Source organism: Clarias gariepinus, chromosome 9, assembly GCF_024256425.1.
Source record: "Clarias gariepinus isolate MV-2021 ecotype Netherlands chromosome 9, CGAR_prim_01v2, whole genome shotgun sequence".
NCBI classification, from domain to species: Eukaryota; Metazoa; Chordata; class Actinopteri; order Siluriformes; family Clariidae; genus Clarias; species Clarias gariepinus.
Genome location: NC_071108.1, coordinates 5,605,495 through 5,624,083, shown reverse-complemented (window position 1 = coordinate 5,624,083; position 18,589 = coordinate 5,605,495). Strand labels below are relative to the sequence as shown.

Here is an 18,589-nt window from a genome sequence, read left to right as displayed (position 1 = left end):
ATGATCGGTAGGTTTTTCTACCATGTTAAAGTCTTTAGGACAGGACAGATCTTGTTATATGAAAATCATTTTAGTAGATTATTAATTTCTTATTTAATTTTTGTTTTATTACGCTAAAGCACTTAAAAACCTGTCATTTGTTAAAATCTTGACTTGTGTCATGGACATTGAACAGTCAAAGTAACTATAAACAGATAAAAGTACACTGTGCTGCATAGTAAAATCAATTCTTGTAATCAACGTTGAATTTGTGTAGCATTTAAATAAATAAATAAATAAATAAATAAATAAATAAACACTTCAGGAGGCGATGTTACGACACCCCAGTGTTGTTGCTTATTTTTCTAGAGCAGCACGACTCCATGCTTAATTCCTTACGTTTGTTTCCCATCTGCTTGTGCCAAGGGTGCACAAACTTTGCCCTTCAGATGTAAAGAAAGTGAATGAGCAGGAGAGAGAGGGAGAGAAAGAGAGAGCTGGGGATGAGTGTGAGAGAAGGAAGGAGTGAAACAGAGAAATGATTAAAATGAGTTAATGAGTTTCCGTGACACAGGCTGACAGCTGGGGGGGAAAAACTTCTGGGTCAAACAGAAAGTGTGTAGTGAGGAGTTTCACATAAACAACAACACGAAAAAGGAGTGAAAAAAAATCCCTTCATCTGAAATTAATCATGTCGGTCATGTGTGAGAAGCGCGCCTTTCGGTGCTGATGAAGGCGGAAAACAAGACCGGGGGAAAAACTCGGTGAGAGATTTTTAGGAAGTGAGGAAGTAAAAATGTCTGCTGGAGATCATCTGCTCGAGTTCAACAGCGGGACAGCATGATATTTTAGTATAACTTGATCATCTGGGGTATGTCTTACAGGATTTACACTGCGGGATTCATGTGACTGGAACTTTCCCCTGCATGGCAAGTTTACAAGCACCATCTAGTGTATGGTAATGGTAACGCAGCAACTATCTGAGGAATTTCCTCATCAGGAGAAGGACGGAGTGAGGCTACTTCAGGTCATTGTGAAGGAACATATTAGAAAGTGGACAGGACAAAACACGGCTGGGGTCCTGTCTGGCTGACGCTACTGACCATGTTTGTACACAGAAACACACACACGTATGTTACAGAAGAGGTACATACCGACAGCTCTGAAGAGGCACGCACCGTCTTCCTTCATTTTTTTAATCACAAATCCTTTCTTTTCCCTAAGTGCTTTCTCGAACCAGTGCTCCTGCTGCAGGGAGAGAGAGAGAGAGAGAGAGAGAGAGAGAGAAAAGGAAAAAGAGAGATGGGGACCAAGAGAGACAAAGAGAAAGAGAGTGAACAAGAGAGCGCAAAGGGAAGAGATAGAGTGAGAAAGATTGAGAGAGAGAGAGATGAAGTGAGAAAGCCAGAGACGGGGGTAAAAAAAGTAAAAGGGGAGCGAAAGAAATCGGTAAAAAAAAAAATATCGAGACAAAATAAAAGAGAGGGAATTAAGAGGAGCGATGGAGACAAAGTAAGACAGAAAAGAAAGAAAAGAAGAGAGATTAAGACAAAACGACAGGAAATAAAGAGAGAGAAAGGGAAAAGAGAGAGAGCAAGAGAGAAATGGGTAAGAGAGAGATGAGATAATAGGTGGAGACAAAATGAAAGAGAGGGGAAAAGAGAGAGAGAGAGAGAGAGAGAGAGATATGAGACAAGTGAGAAAAACAAAGAGGGTGATAAGAACAAGAGGAAAAAAGGGGGGAACAAAGAGAGAAGAATCATTACATTTCATCTGGGCCAAGGTGCCAAAACTTTTTTAATTCACCACTAACCGAATCGATTGAATTATTACAGAAAACATGAGTCGAACAATGATTTACTGAGAAACCTGTCGACCTCTCAATCTCACCCGCGGAGAGGTCAGAAGAGACCTGAAAGAAGGGATTAGATCAGGATCAGCACACAAAGGGCTTGAAACTCATCACACAGTGAAGAGAAAACTGAGTGTTTAGCGCCCTCTGGTGTTCTACAGAGGGATTAGCAGCTGTTCCACACAGCAGCAGTAGGAGTAACAAAGCAAGTGACACAAAACAAAAAACAATACATAAAATGTCACGTGGGTCAGACATGACTGCATTTTAACATCGCAATATGTTGAAACTTTACTTCATACAAAAGAGCAGTCTATAAGCCCCGCCCCTTCCCCGGTTTATACTAAAAATAAAAAATATAAAAAGGAAAAAAAAAGGGGGTGCTCGACAAAGTTAATCTGATACCTGAATGACTTCCACTGACTGATGAAAGTGAACAAATCTGCAATTTTATCTAAAACAATATCTTGACTACGCCTAAACACAGCGAGACAGACAAACGGGGGGCAGCTGGTACAGATGGCAAGAAAACTGGGGAAGAGTAAAACATCACACATACGCTGTAAGATACTTGGAAGAAAGAAATAAAAAAAATTATAATAATAAAAATAATAATAAAAGTAGCATCATGGAGCACTTCTGTCATGCTGTTTGACATCAGTGCCACGTCTCTTATTTTCTTAAAATGACATTTCTGAAACATTTTATTTCAAGACTTCAAATTACTTCTTAAAATTGTTTATTTTATTAAGTTACTCATTTTACAGAAAAGAGGTACTCTTGGGTCATGACACCACAAACTAAACTTTTCATTTAATTATTCAAAATAAAACTTTAAACTTAATTTTTGCTGTGTCTTTTTAATTATTATTTATTGTTATACTATATTACTATATTATATTTACTGAAATCCTACCTCCAGCTTTGGTGGACTGTTTCCCTGCACGTCGACGCATGAGCTCATGAAGTGAACTAATCAAAGCGGTGGTTTTGTTTTTGTTGGTTCACTTGCATGATGCAAGAGATTGGATTATGATTCGATGTTTGGGGCATTACATGAATGTATGTAAATTTCAACTGGATCATGTCGATATGATTTCCCCTACTTAAGAGTAAATAAAAACAGTGGAGCTGTTGTTCCAGCAGCACTACACTGTTACTTTGATCTCTCGACACTGAAACCCGTTACCCTTCACTGTCATACTCCATGATTCCTAGTCTAAAGTTGTAATGAGTGTTGTATAAAATATTAAATCTAAATACATAATTAACTAACAAATCACTGGGTTTACACCTACATGGTGAACCTCGTTGTGTACTAGCAGGTTAACGCCCTTGTGCTGCACCTGACACACTCCTATTAACAATCACACGATTTACCCGCAAATTGCCCGTTTTGTGTGTGTGTGTGCGTGTGTGCCCTGCAATGGATTGGCACCCTGTCCAGGGTGTATCCCGCCTGCATGCCCCATGTGTCCTGGGATGGGCTCCAAATGTGACCCTGAATACAGGATAAAGTGCTATAGAACATGAGTGAGTGAGTGAGTGAGTGTAATGTGAACTGTAGCTGACAATCTGAACAAATCACACGGTTAATCTGACTTGCAAGTGCAAAAGAATGCATTGTGTGTTCAGGTTCTCCATAAAAAAAAAAAGTTACAAATTAGAAAAAAAAAAAAAAAAAAAAAGAATTGCCCAGCCAGTTCAATGGTTTGCGTCTTTCATTTCTCAGGGTGTTACTTTTAAATGTCCTGTGTTCCTTTGCCGAAGAATGCAGGGAACCCCCTGTAGCCACATCACACCACCAGCAGCTTAAACATTTATACAGTGTGATGTTTTTATGTTAATAAGCACCGGAGCACAATTTAATGAGCACTGGGCTGTTGTTGAACAACTACATAATTTTTATTATTTTATTAATGGTTTTTATTATCATTATTATTATTATTATGCAGTAATCTTTTATTTATTATTTTATTTAATTTGTTTATCTATTATTATTTTATTTTGCATTATCTTTCACTATTCTATCTTATTATCTGTCCCTGTTATGATTCCGATATGCTACTTGCGTCTGTCAGATTTCTCTCTCTGCTCCTGTGTGTTGGACCTGTGTCTGTGGCCTGTTAATCAGCTGGAGCTCCGGATTGGTCCTACTCTACATCCTATCCTGATATAAGGACCACCCCAAACACTCAGCCTGGGCCCTTTTTTGAGCCTCATGATTCTCATTTGTCGGGTGCTAGTAGTTTTGAAATTTTGATTGACTGTCGTATGTTTTGTCGTTTTCTTTTTGAGTTTTGTACCAGAGAGAAAGAGAGTGTGTGTTATAGTCTGTATTGTCTTTGTTAAACTCTGTATTGACTGACACTCCTGTTATCTGAACACTTGCCTGTTTTTTTTTTTTCATGATATGGATTCCGATTTGGCTGCATGTAAGCATTGGCATTTTGTAAATAGTTTGTAAATAATTTAACACTTTTTATACGGGAAGTAGGGGGTTAGATGCCACTTCTTTTTGTATATATTCTCACTCTGTTTATTGTTTAGGGAGACAGGTAAGCCAGTTTGTATTTTGTTTTCTTTCATTTAATTTCAGGTTATTTAGGTTTAAAACAAAGTCTGTTTTGTTTATTGTTTTGGCCTGGTCTTCCCCCGAAGATAATCGAATAAACGATTGAACATCTCTCTGGCGTAAGATCACTTAGTTCTCTCTTTTTGTTGCGGCTAACCCCTAGAAGTCGTAACAGTCCCAAATAAAACTGAAGGAAGTTTTGCGTCACACAAATCACAATTTGACTGTTCATGCTTTCGTCCGAATACAACCTCAGTCTGAAATGATGCTAGTTTTGGTTGGCTAGTTTAAATTCCTGGTTCGCTTATTGTTCACGCAGACATTTTCACCATCGGAATAAAAGACACAACAGAAGGCATGTGGATTATATACAGCATGTGTCTCTACAAGCTAAAATCTCATGAACGGTTTTATTAAATTGTAACATAATAGACTGAACACTACACAAGCTCAAGTTCAGAATAATACGAATAAAACGTCCCCAATGGACCTCATGTTTTTTTGCGGCTAGCTTTCATCCAAGCGCTCTAGTCACTGAACGCAGCCCCTGCCGGGCATTTCTGTGCTCTAATGCACCGTCCGTAGTGAAAGTCCTTGAATGTCCAGTAAATTAAATATTAAATTTGTTTAAAAAATAATTTGTTTTGCGTTTGGTATGTACTTTTTTTTTTTTTTTTTTTAACTTTCTCCAAAACTCGTCCAATACCTTGCTAACTAACGCACAAGACGAGACTAGGATCCCCCCCCCTCCTCACTTCCTGCCTGTCCAAACACTACCTCTACATCGGATGTCACGGATGCAGAATCGGGCAGCGAACAATTTCAGGTCCAGTCATCGTGATCAGATAACGCTGAAATAGACTCGGTTCGTTGTCATATCTTTGGTATCTGCGCTTACATTTCGATCAGACCGCACCAGAGTGCATGTGGCAGCGGACAGAGACCCACCTTATCATCGCCAAGTGGGCTCGGTTCGCTTTTTTAAAAATTTGTTCAAGCGAACCGCACTAACAGAACCACCGCACCATTATCCGTTTTTAATCAGAGCAAACACGTCAAGTGTAAACACATCCCTAGAGTGAAGAGTTACTCCTGGTGACAAGATGTCTAAGAGCATTCTTAGACTCGTGTGTTTCCGGAGATTTCTCCTTGACATTAAAAGCATAGATCCTAGTAAAGATAAAAAGCTACCCATGAAGAATCATGGCCCCTAAAAGAGCATGTGAGGTGGAAAAGTAGTGAGGAAGACTTTTAAGAGCCTTCGAAGTTTCTCAAGCAGAGAAGAGAAATGGTGGATGAAGATGAAGTACTTGCTCTGGGGCTCGCTACACACAAACCAACCGGAACTAACACGCACACCAATCACAATAACCTAACCACTCTACTCCACTTGCAGGTTAAGCACAAAAACAACCAGCATGGAGAACAAACTGAAAATAAACGCATTTTTCATCCCTGCACCCGACCCGATTAGAGAACCAATCTGACCCACTCTAACATTCCCAAATCAAGCCCCGGTCCGCAACATCCGACCCACAAAAACTCATCATGTACATTATTAGCATTAGACAGATAAATGTGACCGAGGAGCACAGACAGCACACAGCAAGGGGACCAAGGACAACTTTTCTCTTTGTTTCCGGCTCTTGAAAAGGCAGGATCTAATTAAATATAGCTCGAACGTGAAAGAAAAATAAAACATAGGCTAAATGAATTGTTCCGGACTTGTGACAAAAAAAAAAAAAAAAAGAAGTTTTCGCACCAATGGTGTAAGTGCTGCGCGAACAAAAGCTACGGATACCATTTAGGGTAAAAATTGAGCCTCTAAAAATAAATCTGTGTGCTCATGAGGTGTGTGTGTGACTGTGTGATGACAGAAAGAAAGCAAAAAGGGATTTTTTTTTAAAGTTAAAAATTAGCCTGACGCCGCATACACTTCATGAGTCAGGGACTCGCCCACCAGCAACCAACAATACTACATAAACCCGGTTGACCCCATGGTATGTTCACGGGTCCTGAACACGGGTCTACCTGTGCATTACCATCACCACGAAAATGTAAGAGGTTGGGAGAAGCAAGGAAACGGCGTTCAGGCAGAGACATGCATGAAGGAGAGACGTTTTTTTTTTATTTGTTTGTTTGTTTATGAACATTGCATACAGTATGCAGATGGTCCATTAATGCATATGTCGTATGCTCCACAGGTGACTGATACTTTATGTTGTGAGCATCATCCATGACACAAACATTAAATAAATAATGCATTTATATTACATTATTATAAGGTGAAGTCTATTTTGCGTCTCTCCGTGTCATTAACATTAAAGTCATGCGCTTTTCTTGGCGCAGTCCTACTCCTTGCTTAAGAGTAGGAAGCTTCATGAAGAACTTTTATGTCCTACACTGTGCTAGGAATATTTTCTGTCCTGAATGAACTTTAAGCACGATTCCTAGACGTGATTGAGACGCTTAGTTAATACGGGTCCAGATCTGAGTCACTTTGACAAACAACATCAACGTAGGCAAAGCAAAACAACAAACAGTTTTCTCAATAATCAAGTAATGAATAATTTTTTCCCTTAGTCTATTTAAACAGTTTGAATGACACAATTGTGTGCGACGAGTTAATAAAACAAAAATTATGTAAAAGTAAACAAAAGTGAAAAAAAAATAAAAATAAATAAATACTTTATTTAGCGAAAATACCATTTCCAATCCTGCGCGTTCTCTCTTTTGGTGTACAAGTTTAAAAGTGTAAAAATATTACGCTACAGCGAAAAAAGCTGTAAACAAACATTATCGAATCAGGTAATGATTCTGAATCAGTTAAACTCAACAAAAATTGGTTAATCAGCAATAAATCAATTAAAATCTAGTTCATACCTGCGATTAAGTCTCATTTGCTGTTTGTCAACAAAAATGATCGACATTATACTGTAGTTATAATTTAGCCTTTCTAGAGACATCACAAAGCTCACAGTGAAGCAATAGAGATTGAAGCTAGTACCAAGCACGCCACGTGACAAGTAAACCAATAAATCAATCAAGCAACTATAAAAGCACATAGTGTGAACACAAGGTGACAACCGGGCTGATAGCATAACCCCTGTCTAAATAATGTCTAGTAACCTTTTAATCCCATTTTAGACTACAGTAAGAAAGAGAACTCAAAATAAGGCTCGTAAAGCATGAGCAGTGAGTTCGTGTTTTGTGTTTAGTATTTAGTTGTAGTGGTGGAAAGCACAACGTATGTACTAACAAAAACACTGTTTATTATTGAGGTCTAATAGTTGTCAGTCTGTTTAAAAAGGGTTTAACAGAGACGTCAAAGACAGAAAACTATTGGGTGTAGAGGATAATTTTTTATGCTCTGTGTCTCTCAATGCGGATGCAAAAATCTGTCCTGTTCTTGTGTTTAGCAGCAAGTACACACCATCATTGCATGCATTAGTGTATATTATTATTTTAATTAGAATAAGGTAAACGTCTCACACATATGCACACTTATTGTATTTGTTAATTAAACCTGACGTGTTGATTGCGGCTTTTATTTAGAAAAGACTGAAAGCTAACTTAGATAGAATTATCCTAGAAGTGTCAAGGATGAGCAAGAAAACCTTGACAACAAAACATTTTACACTATAAACAATGTATTTTATTACAAACTACTTAAAAAAAAAAAAAAAAAAAAAAACACTGACATTTACCTTATACTTATAAAAACGATAATGATATAAACAAAAACATGTGATGAAGTACTGTAGTTTCGATAAGTGTTGAAAAAGGACAGGTGCTATTCGTTGTTTTTTATTATTGTTAAAATTCCATTTATGTTTATTCACTTTACGGGCTGTAAAATAAACATAGAAGTAAAATATTTATTCCTTTTTAGTTTTTATTTAGTTGTTTGTTTGTTTTTTTTACCAAAATCGTGCTGACCCAGTATGTGTGTGTTGACATTTATTTTACACATAAACTGGTGGCTACAGCGCCATTACTTTGAAATTACTTTGTCATCTATCTTTGTTTATCTATTTATGTTCAACAGCTTTATGTCATACACTTTACGTCATCTAAAATAAAGACACTTTTTAACAAGAGAAGTAAACGTCCTGTCTAGACTTTTTTTTTTATTTACTTGAGAGTAATAAATGTTTTGGTTGGGGGGAAAAAAGAGAATTGAGTCGTCATCTTAAAGCCCCATAAAGAAGAATCATGATTCACATTTTAGGAAGAATCGTTGGGCCCCAGTGTTTGTATGTCTGTGTGTAAATGGATTTTACAGTTAAACTGGTGATTATAGTGTCCCCTGTCTGTCTGTCTGTCTCTCTAAAACAAGCCCAAGCTTCCTGAGTATAAGTGAAGCCTTAACCCTGCCTGGAGTGACAGGAGGTCCATTACAGTGACACTTCTCAATACGTTTCTCAAAATACTATTTTGTTTATTAAAAAAATAACAACCTTATTTGCTAACTTACACCCTGTTCTAAACTTTATTTAAACCTTAAAACCTGTCTGCTACGTAATAAAACCGTGCAAACGTCAAAAGTCAGCGTTTCTTGCTAACTATAAACAATGCTAGCTCATTCAGATGGAGTTCAGCAGTGCTAAGCTAAATCAAGAACGCTAATTTATTTGTTACTTTCTCTCTTTATATACACATACAGATATATTTCTTTTTTCATCAGGTGTTCAATTGCACATTGATAAAGTTATGTAAAGAATTACTAAATGTCCCAGGTTGTATTGTATTTTTGTTGTTATTGACATTCGTGGCTGTAGTTCATTTGCTAGCTAACTAGCTAGTTAGCTTCATGTGTGTGTGTGTGTATATATATGTGTGTACCTGTTCAACCGTCGCCGGATCTTCTGACTGCAGTCTGGACGCGTTCTCGTACTCATCCTCGCTGTTATTCCCGGCGCCTTCCTCTGGATCCGAGCTCGTCCCGACCCCGCCGCCTCCCGACACCCCGGGTCCGGTGCCTCCGCCGGCTACTCCCCCGGTGCAGGTCGCCTGACGCCGCCTCTTGCTGAGCCCCGGGCCGGAGCAGCAGCTCCCCATCCCTATCCCGACAGCACCCCCGCATCCTACACCACCCGTGAGCTCTCCGCGAACCCCGGAGATCCCGCTCCCGTCTCCCGGCCCAGCCGGGGAACCCGAACCCACGGGCGGAGGCGAGGCCTGCTGCGGCCGCGAGCTCGACTCGTTTCGCCTGTCCTCCCTGGACGAAGGCGGAGCGGCTTGGTACGACCACGGCGGCGGAGAAGCTCTGGGCCTGGCGCCCGTCCGCACGGCATGGGAATGCGGGTGCGGATGCGGGTGCGGGTCGGATCCACTCCGTCGGTCCGGTTCGTCGGTGTGATCGGAAACGCCAACGGACGAGCTCGGCTTCTTCTTGGGCAGAATCGTCATGTTGGCTAGCTTAGCTGTCTATTTAAAGCTAGATTGGGGTCGGGGGGGTGGGGAGGAAGGGGAAGGGGGGGCGCGCGCGAGTCCGCCTTTTAAACGTTTCGATCGCGAGACAACCGGAGCGGCGACTTCTTTTTTTTTTTTTATATCTCCGCGCGCGCGTCTTCGAACTTTTTTTTTAACCGAAAATCTGTAAACGGCGTTTTATTCTTTCTAACGTTAAAAGGCGACGCTGCTGGAAACAAAAACAAAGCCGCGCTGCCGCCGCTTCCCGTCCGCCGTCCGTTCTCCACTTTCCACAAAACATCAACACACACACACACACACACACACACGGGTGACGGCACGCACACGTCACTTCCTTTTTGCACATGTTTTTTTTTTTTCTTCCTTCATCTTCTTAGTGTCCCCTAGGCAACGTCCACTATTTCATACTGGCGCACTAAACAGTAAACTATCCGCGCGCTATCACATTAGAACACTACCTCCGAGAGGGATTTTTTTTTTATGTCACGTGACTATTTTTTGATAGCCGTTATGTGGAGGGGCAATCCATGGCACGGGGGCATTTTGATGCGGTAAAAGCACACCAATTACAGTGACTCCTCCCAAACACACACACACACACATAATTGTCCCTATAAAAACATCTATATACATCTCAATATACATCTTTATTATGATCAAATCAAATATTAAATGCCTTTTACAGTGAGTCTTAGTCACGTGACTATTAATAAAAAGTTGCCATACTTGTATAATAAACTGAAAAAATTATATTATACAGTATTTAGGTGGCAAAGTGGCTTAATGAGTAGCACTGTCACCTTGCACCTCCGGGCGAAATATATGTGTGTGTGTGTGTGTGTGTGTGTGTATATATATATAGTTAAGTAATTAAGTATTTGATCACCCTGTGATTTTGCAAGTTCTCTTACTTAAAAATCATGGAGGGGTCCACAATCTTCAGCATAGATGCATTTTTACTGTGAGAGACAGAATCTAAAAAGAAAAATCCGGAAATCACATTGAATGTTTTTTTTAAACAATTTATTTGTGAATTACTGTGTCAAATAAGTATTTGATCACTTGCTTAGTAGCCAGATTTCTGGAAAGGGCAACAGTGCAATTGCCAAGCAGCTTGGTGAAAAAAAAGAAGAAAAAAAACTTTTGGAGCAATTGTCAAAAAATGGAAGAGGCTAATGATGACTGTCAATGTCCCTCGGACTGGGGCCCCACAGAAGATCTCTCCTCGTGGGGTATCAATGATGCTAAGGATGGTGAAGAATCAGTCTAGAACTACTAACTAGCTATTTTCATTATAGTATAGGATAGTATAGATTTTGGATATCCTCATTTTGTTATCCTTCATACCACAACTACTACCACCACTAATTGAATAAGGTTAACTCTACCATTTAAAACTTTGGCCACACCTTTAAATTCCATGGGCTTTCCTGATTTTTATTTCTTTCTACATTGCAAAATATGCAATAATCTCCTTTGAACAGTTAATGCTGAGATGCATCTGCTATGTATGCTCTATAAAGCCTTTATAACAGCTTTAATCTGAGGTGCTGGTTGTTACTTGTTGATTTCTGAGCCTGGTAACTCTACATGAACTTCTCTGCAGCAGAGGTAGCTTTTGGTCTTGCTTTCCTGGGAAGGTCTTCATGAGAGACATTTTCATCAGGTTTTGCAAAAGCCTTTGACAATACTGTTCTCGCAAGAACTGTTCCAGAACAACTGACCATTGTGTATTTAAGTAACAACTGACTGTTGTTGTTATTGCTGTTCCTTAATTACCTGATGTCATATGTGTTATTTTATAATAATCTAAAGGCTATAATAGAGATGGTGCCAATAGTGCATGATAAAACATATAATAATAAAAGATCAATTACAGAAGAGTACAGATGTTACACAGTATAATCAAATTAAGGATATAAAAAGCAGCTGAGATATTACACTTATTAAAATATTGCACATTTAAACAATGTGATCAGACAGTAATATACAACAGAAGTATACTGTAAAATAGATTAAGTAGCTGGGATGTCGTAATATTTTGCTTCACTACAAGTAAATATTTTAATTGTATTTTTATGCACTATACCAAAATGGTACTTTACTCCAGTTTCATAATGTGAGTTTATAGGTAATAAAAAATAAAATCCCTGTTATAATCATGATAAACTCGTTTAATTTACTTAAGCAACCTATTTGAATCTCTCTCCCTCATTCTTTGTAGCGTATATACAGTACAGGGTCACCTGGAGAAAATCTCTGGGAAAAGCACACACACACACACACACACACACACACCAACGAGCAACCCACCAAGCACAGGGAGGACATGCAAACTCCACAAACAGACCCGTTTGGATGTTCAGGAACTTTGTTTAACACATTGTTAAAGGAGAGACTGCAGTAAAGTCACCGCTTATATGCTGGTTTATTGGTCTGATCGAATATACATTCAGTTGAATCAATGCCTTTGAATTTTTGTGTGTAATAGTTCTTATATTTAAAGGTAATGCGAAGACCCCCATGATCTCTGTTTGTTAGTATCAGTGGATCGGAAGAGACAGTTTGCAACAGCAGCTGAATCAATTACTGACTGTACAAGCCCGATGTTCTTGTTTTGACAAATATCACCAATAATATTTTTGGATACAAAGTGCTTTTTTATGAGAAACGCATCAAGAGCGGTGTAAGGAATATGAACAATAATTTCAATCTTTAATAAAAGTGCTGCAAAATTCTGCTCTTTTGTTATTTATACTGTACATGCATTTCCATGGCCTCGTGTATTTGTTGGTTGCTCAGCGTTGTATTGCGTATCCAAACGTTCAACAGTTATTACAATCTTACTCAAATTACACCAGTCCTTGGAAAAAAAAAATGAAGCTTACTGTTTTTTTGCAATTTTAATGTTCTGTAAATGTTCGTTTTGTTAATGCACATCCCCGGAATGGTCACATGTTGTACTCCTTTTTGAACAAGTTTGTATAAATCTTAGAGGTCTCCAAAATGTACAGCTCGGGTGCATTCTGCCCTGAACCCCCCACTGCGAGGAAGTGCATTTTCCTAGCTAATCAGAATCCAGGGAGTGGATACACGTCTGTGTTCAGGACCTTATCTCGTATTTCCCATCCACTTGCTCACTTGCTCATTTTCAGTTTGTCCTGTTCAGGGTCATGGGAAGCCTCCAACCTATCCCAGGTGATCACACGCACTGTTTGCAAACACCAATTAGCCCAATCTGCATGTCTTTGGAGAAACAAACCAAGCACAGGGAGAACAGGAAAACTCCACACACACAGACCAAGGGTGGGACTTGAACCCTCAACCCTGGAGGAGCGAGGCCACAGTGCTAACCTGCCTTTATTATTATTATTATTATTATTATTATTATTATGAGATTCGAGCCCTCGACAAACATTGACAAAAAAAAAAAAAAAAACCTATGCAAAGATGCTTACAAATTATTTTCATGTACTTAACTAAAAGTACACATTTAATTAACAAAAAGGTTGTTAATTGCATGAGCTGTCATTCATTTAAAGTTTTACATGACCTTGTTAAGTGGTTTAGGTTGTTATGAAGAAAGACTGCCTTTAGCAAGTGATTAAAAAAAAATCCTGAGGCGTTAAATTCTCAAGTTCATGATGTGTGACAGCGTAAAGTAATGCAGAAGGAAAGAATGAAACTGATATTTAAGGGGACGAACAGTGAGATGAAGGTAAAGACTCCTTTAGGAAAGGAAAAAAATCTCGCAGCGACGTTGCCCGTGAGATTCAACCTTCTGCAACTGACCTGGACCGTCGCCCTCGGCTTGCTCATCAGAAACAATCTGATCTTATTTCGTCATGTTACAACCACAAACGTAAATGTATTTTTTTGGGATTTTATCTGATAGACCAACACAAAGTGGTGCATAATTTTTAAGTGGTAGGAAAATGATAAATGAGCTTCAATTCTTTTTTGCAAATAAAAATCTAAAAAGTGTGCCGTGCATTTGTAATGTAATCTCAGTATAAATACAGCTGTTCTGTGAAGCCCTCAGAGGTTTGCTAGAGAACATTATCATGAAAAACATACAGGTCAGGAATAAAATGAAGAAGTTTAAAGCAGGGTTAGGTTATTTAAAAAAAAAATATCCCATCTCGCTTGTTCACCCGATCACCCGAAAATGAAAAGAGTATGGCACAACTGCAAACCTACCAAGGCATGGCCGTCCACCTAAACTAACAGACCAGGTTAGGTGAGAGCATTATTCAGAGAACCAGCCAAGAGGCCCATGGTACCTCTGGAGGAGCTGCAGAAATCCACAGCTCAGGTGGGAGAATCTGTCCACAGGAAAATATAAATACAAATACAAATGCACAGCAGAAATTTTTTTAAAATAATTTATTTGTAAAAAAACTTTTTAAATGATTTATTATTTTCCTTCAACTTTACAATCCTAGGGAACGTGACAAAATGTGGTTGTGTTCAAGGGGTGTGAATACTTTTGCAAGGCATTGTAGAAGAGGAACCGAACCCCTTGACCCGTATCTGCATGCTTTTTGTTTTGCACTGCTGCCACACAGTAAAATAAAAGGGATGGGTCTGTGTGTTCATATTACAATAGTTTATATACAGAAAGTACGGCAGTAATTAGAGACACGGGTATTATTTTTTATTTAATTATTTTTAAATGACTTTCTTGCTTATTTTTCTTCTTTTGCTCACATTATTCTTTTTCCCCATAATTTGATGCTGGCAGCTTGGTGGCCTCACACCTCCAGGGTTAGGGGTTTAAATCTTGCCTTCAGTCTGTGTGTGTGTGTGTGTGTGTGTGTGTAGTTTGCATGTACTCCCTCTGCTTTGTGGGTTTACTGAAAACCTTAAATAATCCCATGTGAGATGAAAAACGTCATTGTTTTTTTTCTCAGTTAAGGGCCTTGTCCAAGGGCCTGACAGTAACAGGTTGGCAGTGATGGGATTTGAACTCACAACCTTCTAACCGGTTTAAGGACCTTCTAAGGTCAAAATCACTCAAATTCCCGATATTCTGATATTCTCTCCCTGTCCAGGATGTACCCTGCCTCATGCCCTAAGGGTCCTGGGTTAGGATCCAGGCCCCAACAACGCTGTACACATAACGTATAGAAGATAAATACGTAGATGAATGCATGAACTAATTCTTTTATGTATTTATTTAAAAAATTACTTTCTCTTAATCTAGTACATCATTACCTTTCATGTTTTACTTTTGCTCTTTTGTTTACATTCTTCCTTTTTTCCCCCATAATTTGATGCTGGTGACATGGTGGCCTCGCACCTTCAGGGTTAAAGGTTTGAATCTCACTGGAGTTTGCATGTACAGTATGTAGGTGGGTCCCTGTGCTTGTTGGGTTTCCTCCAGTCATTCCGGTTTCCTCCAACAGTACAAAGACATGCATTGTCAGGTATGCAGTGTTACCAACTTGCCCAGTGTGTATGACAGGGTGTGTGTGTGTGTGTGTGTGGTTGGCACCCATCCAAGGTATACACTATCTTGTGTGGCCTAAGTTCCCTGGTATGTGCTGCGTGACTCTACACGGGTAATGTATGTAGTTCTGCTCCTTTAGGATGCATAAGGTTAAATTTTTTTAATGTTCATTTTTGCCAACACTTTCTAAATTGCAACTCCTTGCATATGTCAAAACAAGACACCACACCAATAATGACACTACAACAATTCTGTGATATTGGTGTTTATTTCTTTTTTGGTGTGTGTGTGTTTCTTCTTACACTCATTGTTCTTCTACCGTGCACTGACCGACACGCTTTAACAGTGTAAAATTAATTCAGCGCTATCTGGATATAACAAATAATCTGAATATAACAACAATCTCAGTCTATTACAAAATACCCTGCTATTTACTGAGAGAAAGAAAAAGGTTCTAGCATTTCCCCAAGGTTCTCCCACCAGCAGAGGGCACGTGAGGAGAGCGATACACAGCCGTCAGCCGGCGTTAGGAATGATCAGAAAGGACGAAGCCAGCTGGGAACACAGGACAAAAAAAAAAAAAAAACATCTTGCTGCCAGAACACACTGCTTTACTGTAAATATCCGATTATATATCATTTCTTGAAATAAACAAAGTGAATCCTGGTCATAATGCAAGATGTGTTGTTTTTGATATTCAGAGTGAAAACAAAAAGTAAATAAAATCAGACGCATTTTGGGTTTCTTTGATGATGTCGCATCTTTGGTTCAAATAAGAATTTAGAATTTACTTTCCACTGAAGTGAGAAATGTTTATTTATTGCTGCAGAGACTAATCAAACGATGTTGTGTGATGAAATAAAAAACAAACAAACAAAGAAATGCTCAATCTGGTCTTTATACGAGCTGTTATCCAGCCTATCACACAATAAAAAAATGAATGAATATTGAAAGTGGCATTATATAAACAGCAATAAAATTACACACGCTGTGGTTAATAAAAATGCCAACCACATAATAAAGTGCGAAACACACTGCGCTGCTCGATTAATGCTGTTTTGTCTCTGTACACACACACACACACACACACACACTAGATTTGAAAAGGAACACTATTTTGAAACAGACGTCTTTGGGAATCGTACTGGTTTTAAGCATTTTTTCAGGAATTTTCTGGGAATCGAAACCTCCGTCAGTAGAGAAATTTATACCAAAAATGATACAGATTTGATTTAGGATGTACGATTTGCACCTGGTGCTTCTGGAGTCGTTGTCTCATGCCATAAAAACCAAAGGAAAAAAAAGAGCTGATATTAAAGCCATTATAAAGCTCAAACCACTAGATGTCACTGCGTGTGTGAAAATTGATTGTTGAAACTTTCAATTGTGGATGGAAAAACTATTGAAGTGTTGAAGATATCAAGCTGCAGCGGTAGGCGTAGATATCGTGTCACAGCTTCAGGGGGATTAAACAGCAGAAATATATCACTTATAGATCGAGTAAACCCACAAGGATAGAGTTACGGTTGATCTTCCTAAGTTTACTTTTGAGATAAACTCATTTCATGCCATCTCATCGTCTATACCATGTGTACCGAGTCATAAGGGGCGACCTGGAGCCTATCCCAGGAGACTTCAGGCACGAGGCAGGGTACACCCTGGACGTGGTGCCAATCCATCACAGGGCATACACACACGCTCACATATATGATTTTTTGGGAACGCCAGTTAACCTCATCTGCATGTCTTTGGACTGGGGGAGGAAACCGGATCACCCAGATGAAACCCACTAAGCACGGGGAGAACATGCAAACTCTGCACATACAGACTCAAGGTGCGAATCGAGCCAGGACCCTGGAGCTGCAAGGCAACAATACTAACGACTAACACACCATGCCGCCATAAACTTATAGCATTAATAAAAAAATTATGGCATAGTATGGATGGATGGATGATAGAATACCTTAGGACAAGCAAATTTTCCTGCGTGATCATCAGATTTCTATCCACATTCCCCTGGAGGACAAGTAGAGTAAAGGATGGATACAGCTTATTGTTTCAAACTGTTTGGGTGTGCATAAAATCTCTCTCTCTCTCTCTCTCTCTCTTTTACTATCTCTATCCACATTGGGCAGTGAGTGGTGAGCGTTGATGGTGTGTTTGGGGGTGTTAGCACAGGTAATTCCATAACGTGCATGTCACAGACTTATTCCTCACTGATTGTAACAGCTGGCAGTGCCATCATGTACGCCAGGCCGAGCTCATAGCTACTGAAACCCCGGATCAGACTGCGACGCATATGTATTGACGGCGCATACTACAGGGTGCCAAAACATCACAGCAGCGTGAGGAGCGGCAGCCAGTTGACCACACACTCCAGTCGGAGGTAACAGTAGAACGCAGGTGTCAGGATCTACACACGGGCGGAGCTGCGACTAATCTCTAGTGGGACATAAAATGCCTCTTTCTTGTTTTTTATAAAATCAAAATATCATATAAAAGTATTATAACAATTTAGTTTTCAAAAATGCACATGATTTATGGCATATGAGCTCATACAGTATATAAGGCATATACAGTACAATGTGAGCTCGAATCTAATTCAAAAGTATTTGGTGGTACGTGTTAAGTCTCGTCATTACAAAATCTGTAACTGTTTGTTTGCGTCTCTTTTCAACTCTTTCCCAAATATTACAATAAATCCTACTCACGTGACTAATAACTGTTTGGAAACATTAGAAACTATTTAACATATTAAAACTATTTTTTCAATTATTATTATTTACTGCACGTATTTTGGGCGATTTGTCATATTATACAAATTGTTTTAGCGAAATAAATATTTTTATCAGCATTTAAACATTCAGCCATTAAACTTATTCTACATTTCTTATGATAGATGCTAAGATTCTTTAAACAAATCCTTTCATTTCTTATGTACGTATATATTAATGTCATGGTGATGCTACACACCTTCCTAAACTAACTGCGTTTTTGAATCCCAACACTACCTGCCGCACTGCACACACACCAGCCGTAGATTCAGCATGCTAGTTAACGTTTCGTGGTGGCCCTGTGAAGACGCCTTGATGGAGCAGCTGAAGAATAAAATTTATGCTCAAATTTGAACCAAATACCTAGAAATTTTAATTGCTGTTGGATTTTTGGCTGCTCCCATCGTGGAGTCGCCACAGCCGGATGCCCCTTCTGACGCAACCTTCACATTTTATCCAGGCTTGGAACCCGGCACTGCATCCAGTAGCCTGGGTTTGGGCGCGGGGTGGGAATTCAAACT

General features: G+C 39.2%; 1 protein-coding gene across 3 annotated transcripts in view; it reads right to left on the bottom strand.

Moving 5' to 3' along the window:
* The window catches only part of otud5a (OTU deubiquitinase 5a), a 45,989-nt gene extending 35,855 nt beyond the window's left edge, over window positions 1-10,134 (bottom strand). The window contains exons 1-2 of one of the 3 annotated variants that reach the window (XM_053503137.1): window positions 9,252-10,134; window positions 1,134-1,224 (exon numbers count right to left, since the gene is read on the bottom strand). In XM_053503137.1, coding sequence (XP_053359112.1) covers window positions 1,134-1,224; window positions 9,252-9,818 — 658 coding nt within the window. In that variant the 5' untranslated portion in view covers window positions 9,819-10,134. Of the gene's footprint in view, window positions 1-1,133; window positions 1,228-9,251 lie in introns of all 3 variants that reach the window. The other 2 variants (XM_053503136.1, XM_053503138.1) reach the window with 2 other exon arrangements.
* Between the last annotated feature and the right edge of the window lie 8,455 nt (window positions 10,135-18,589).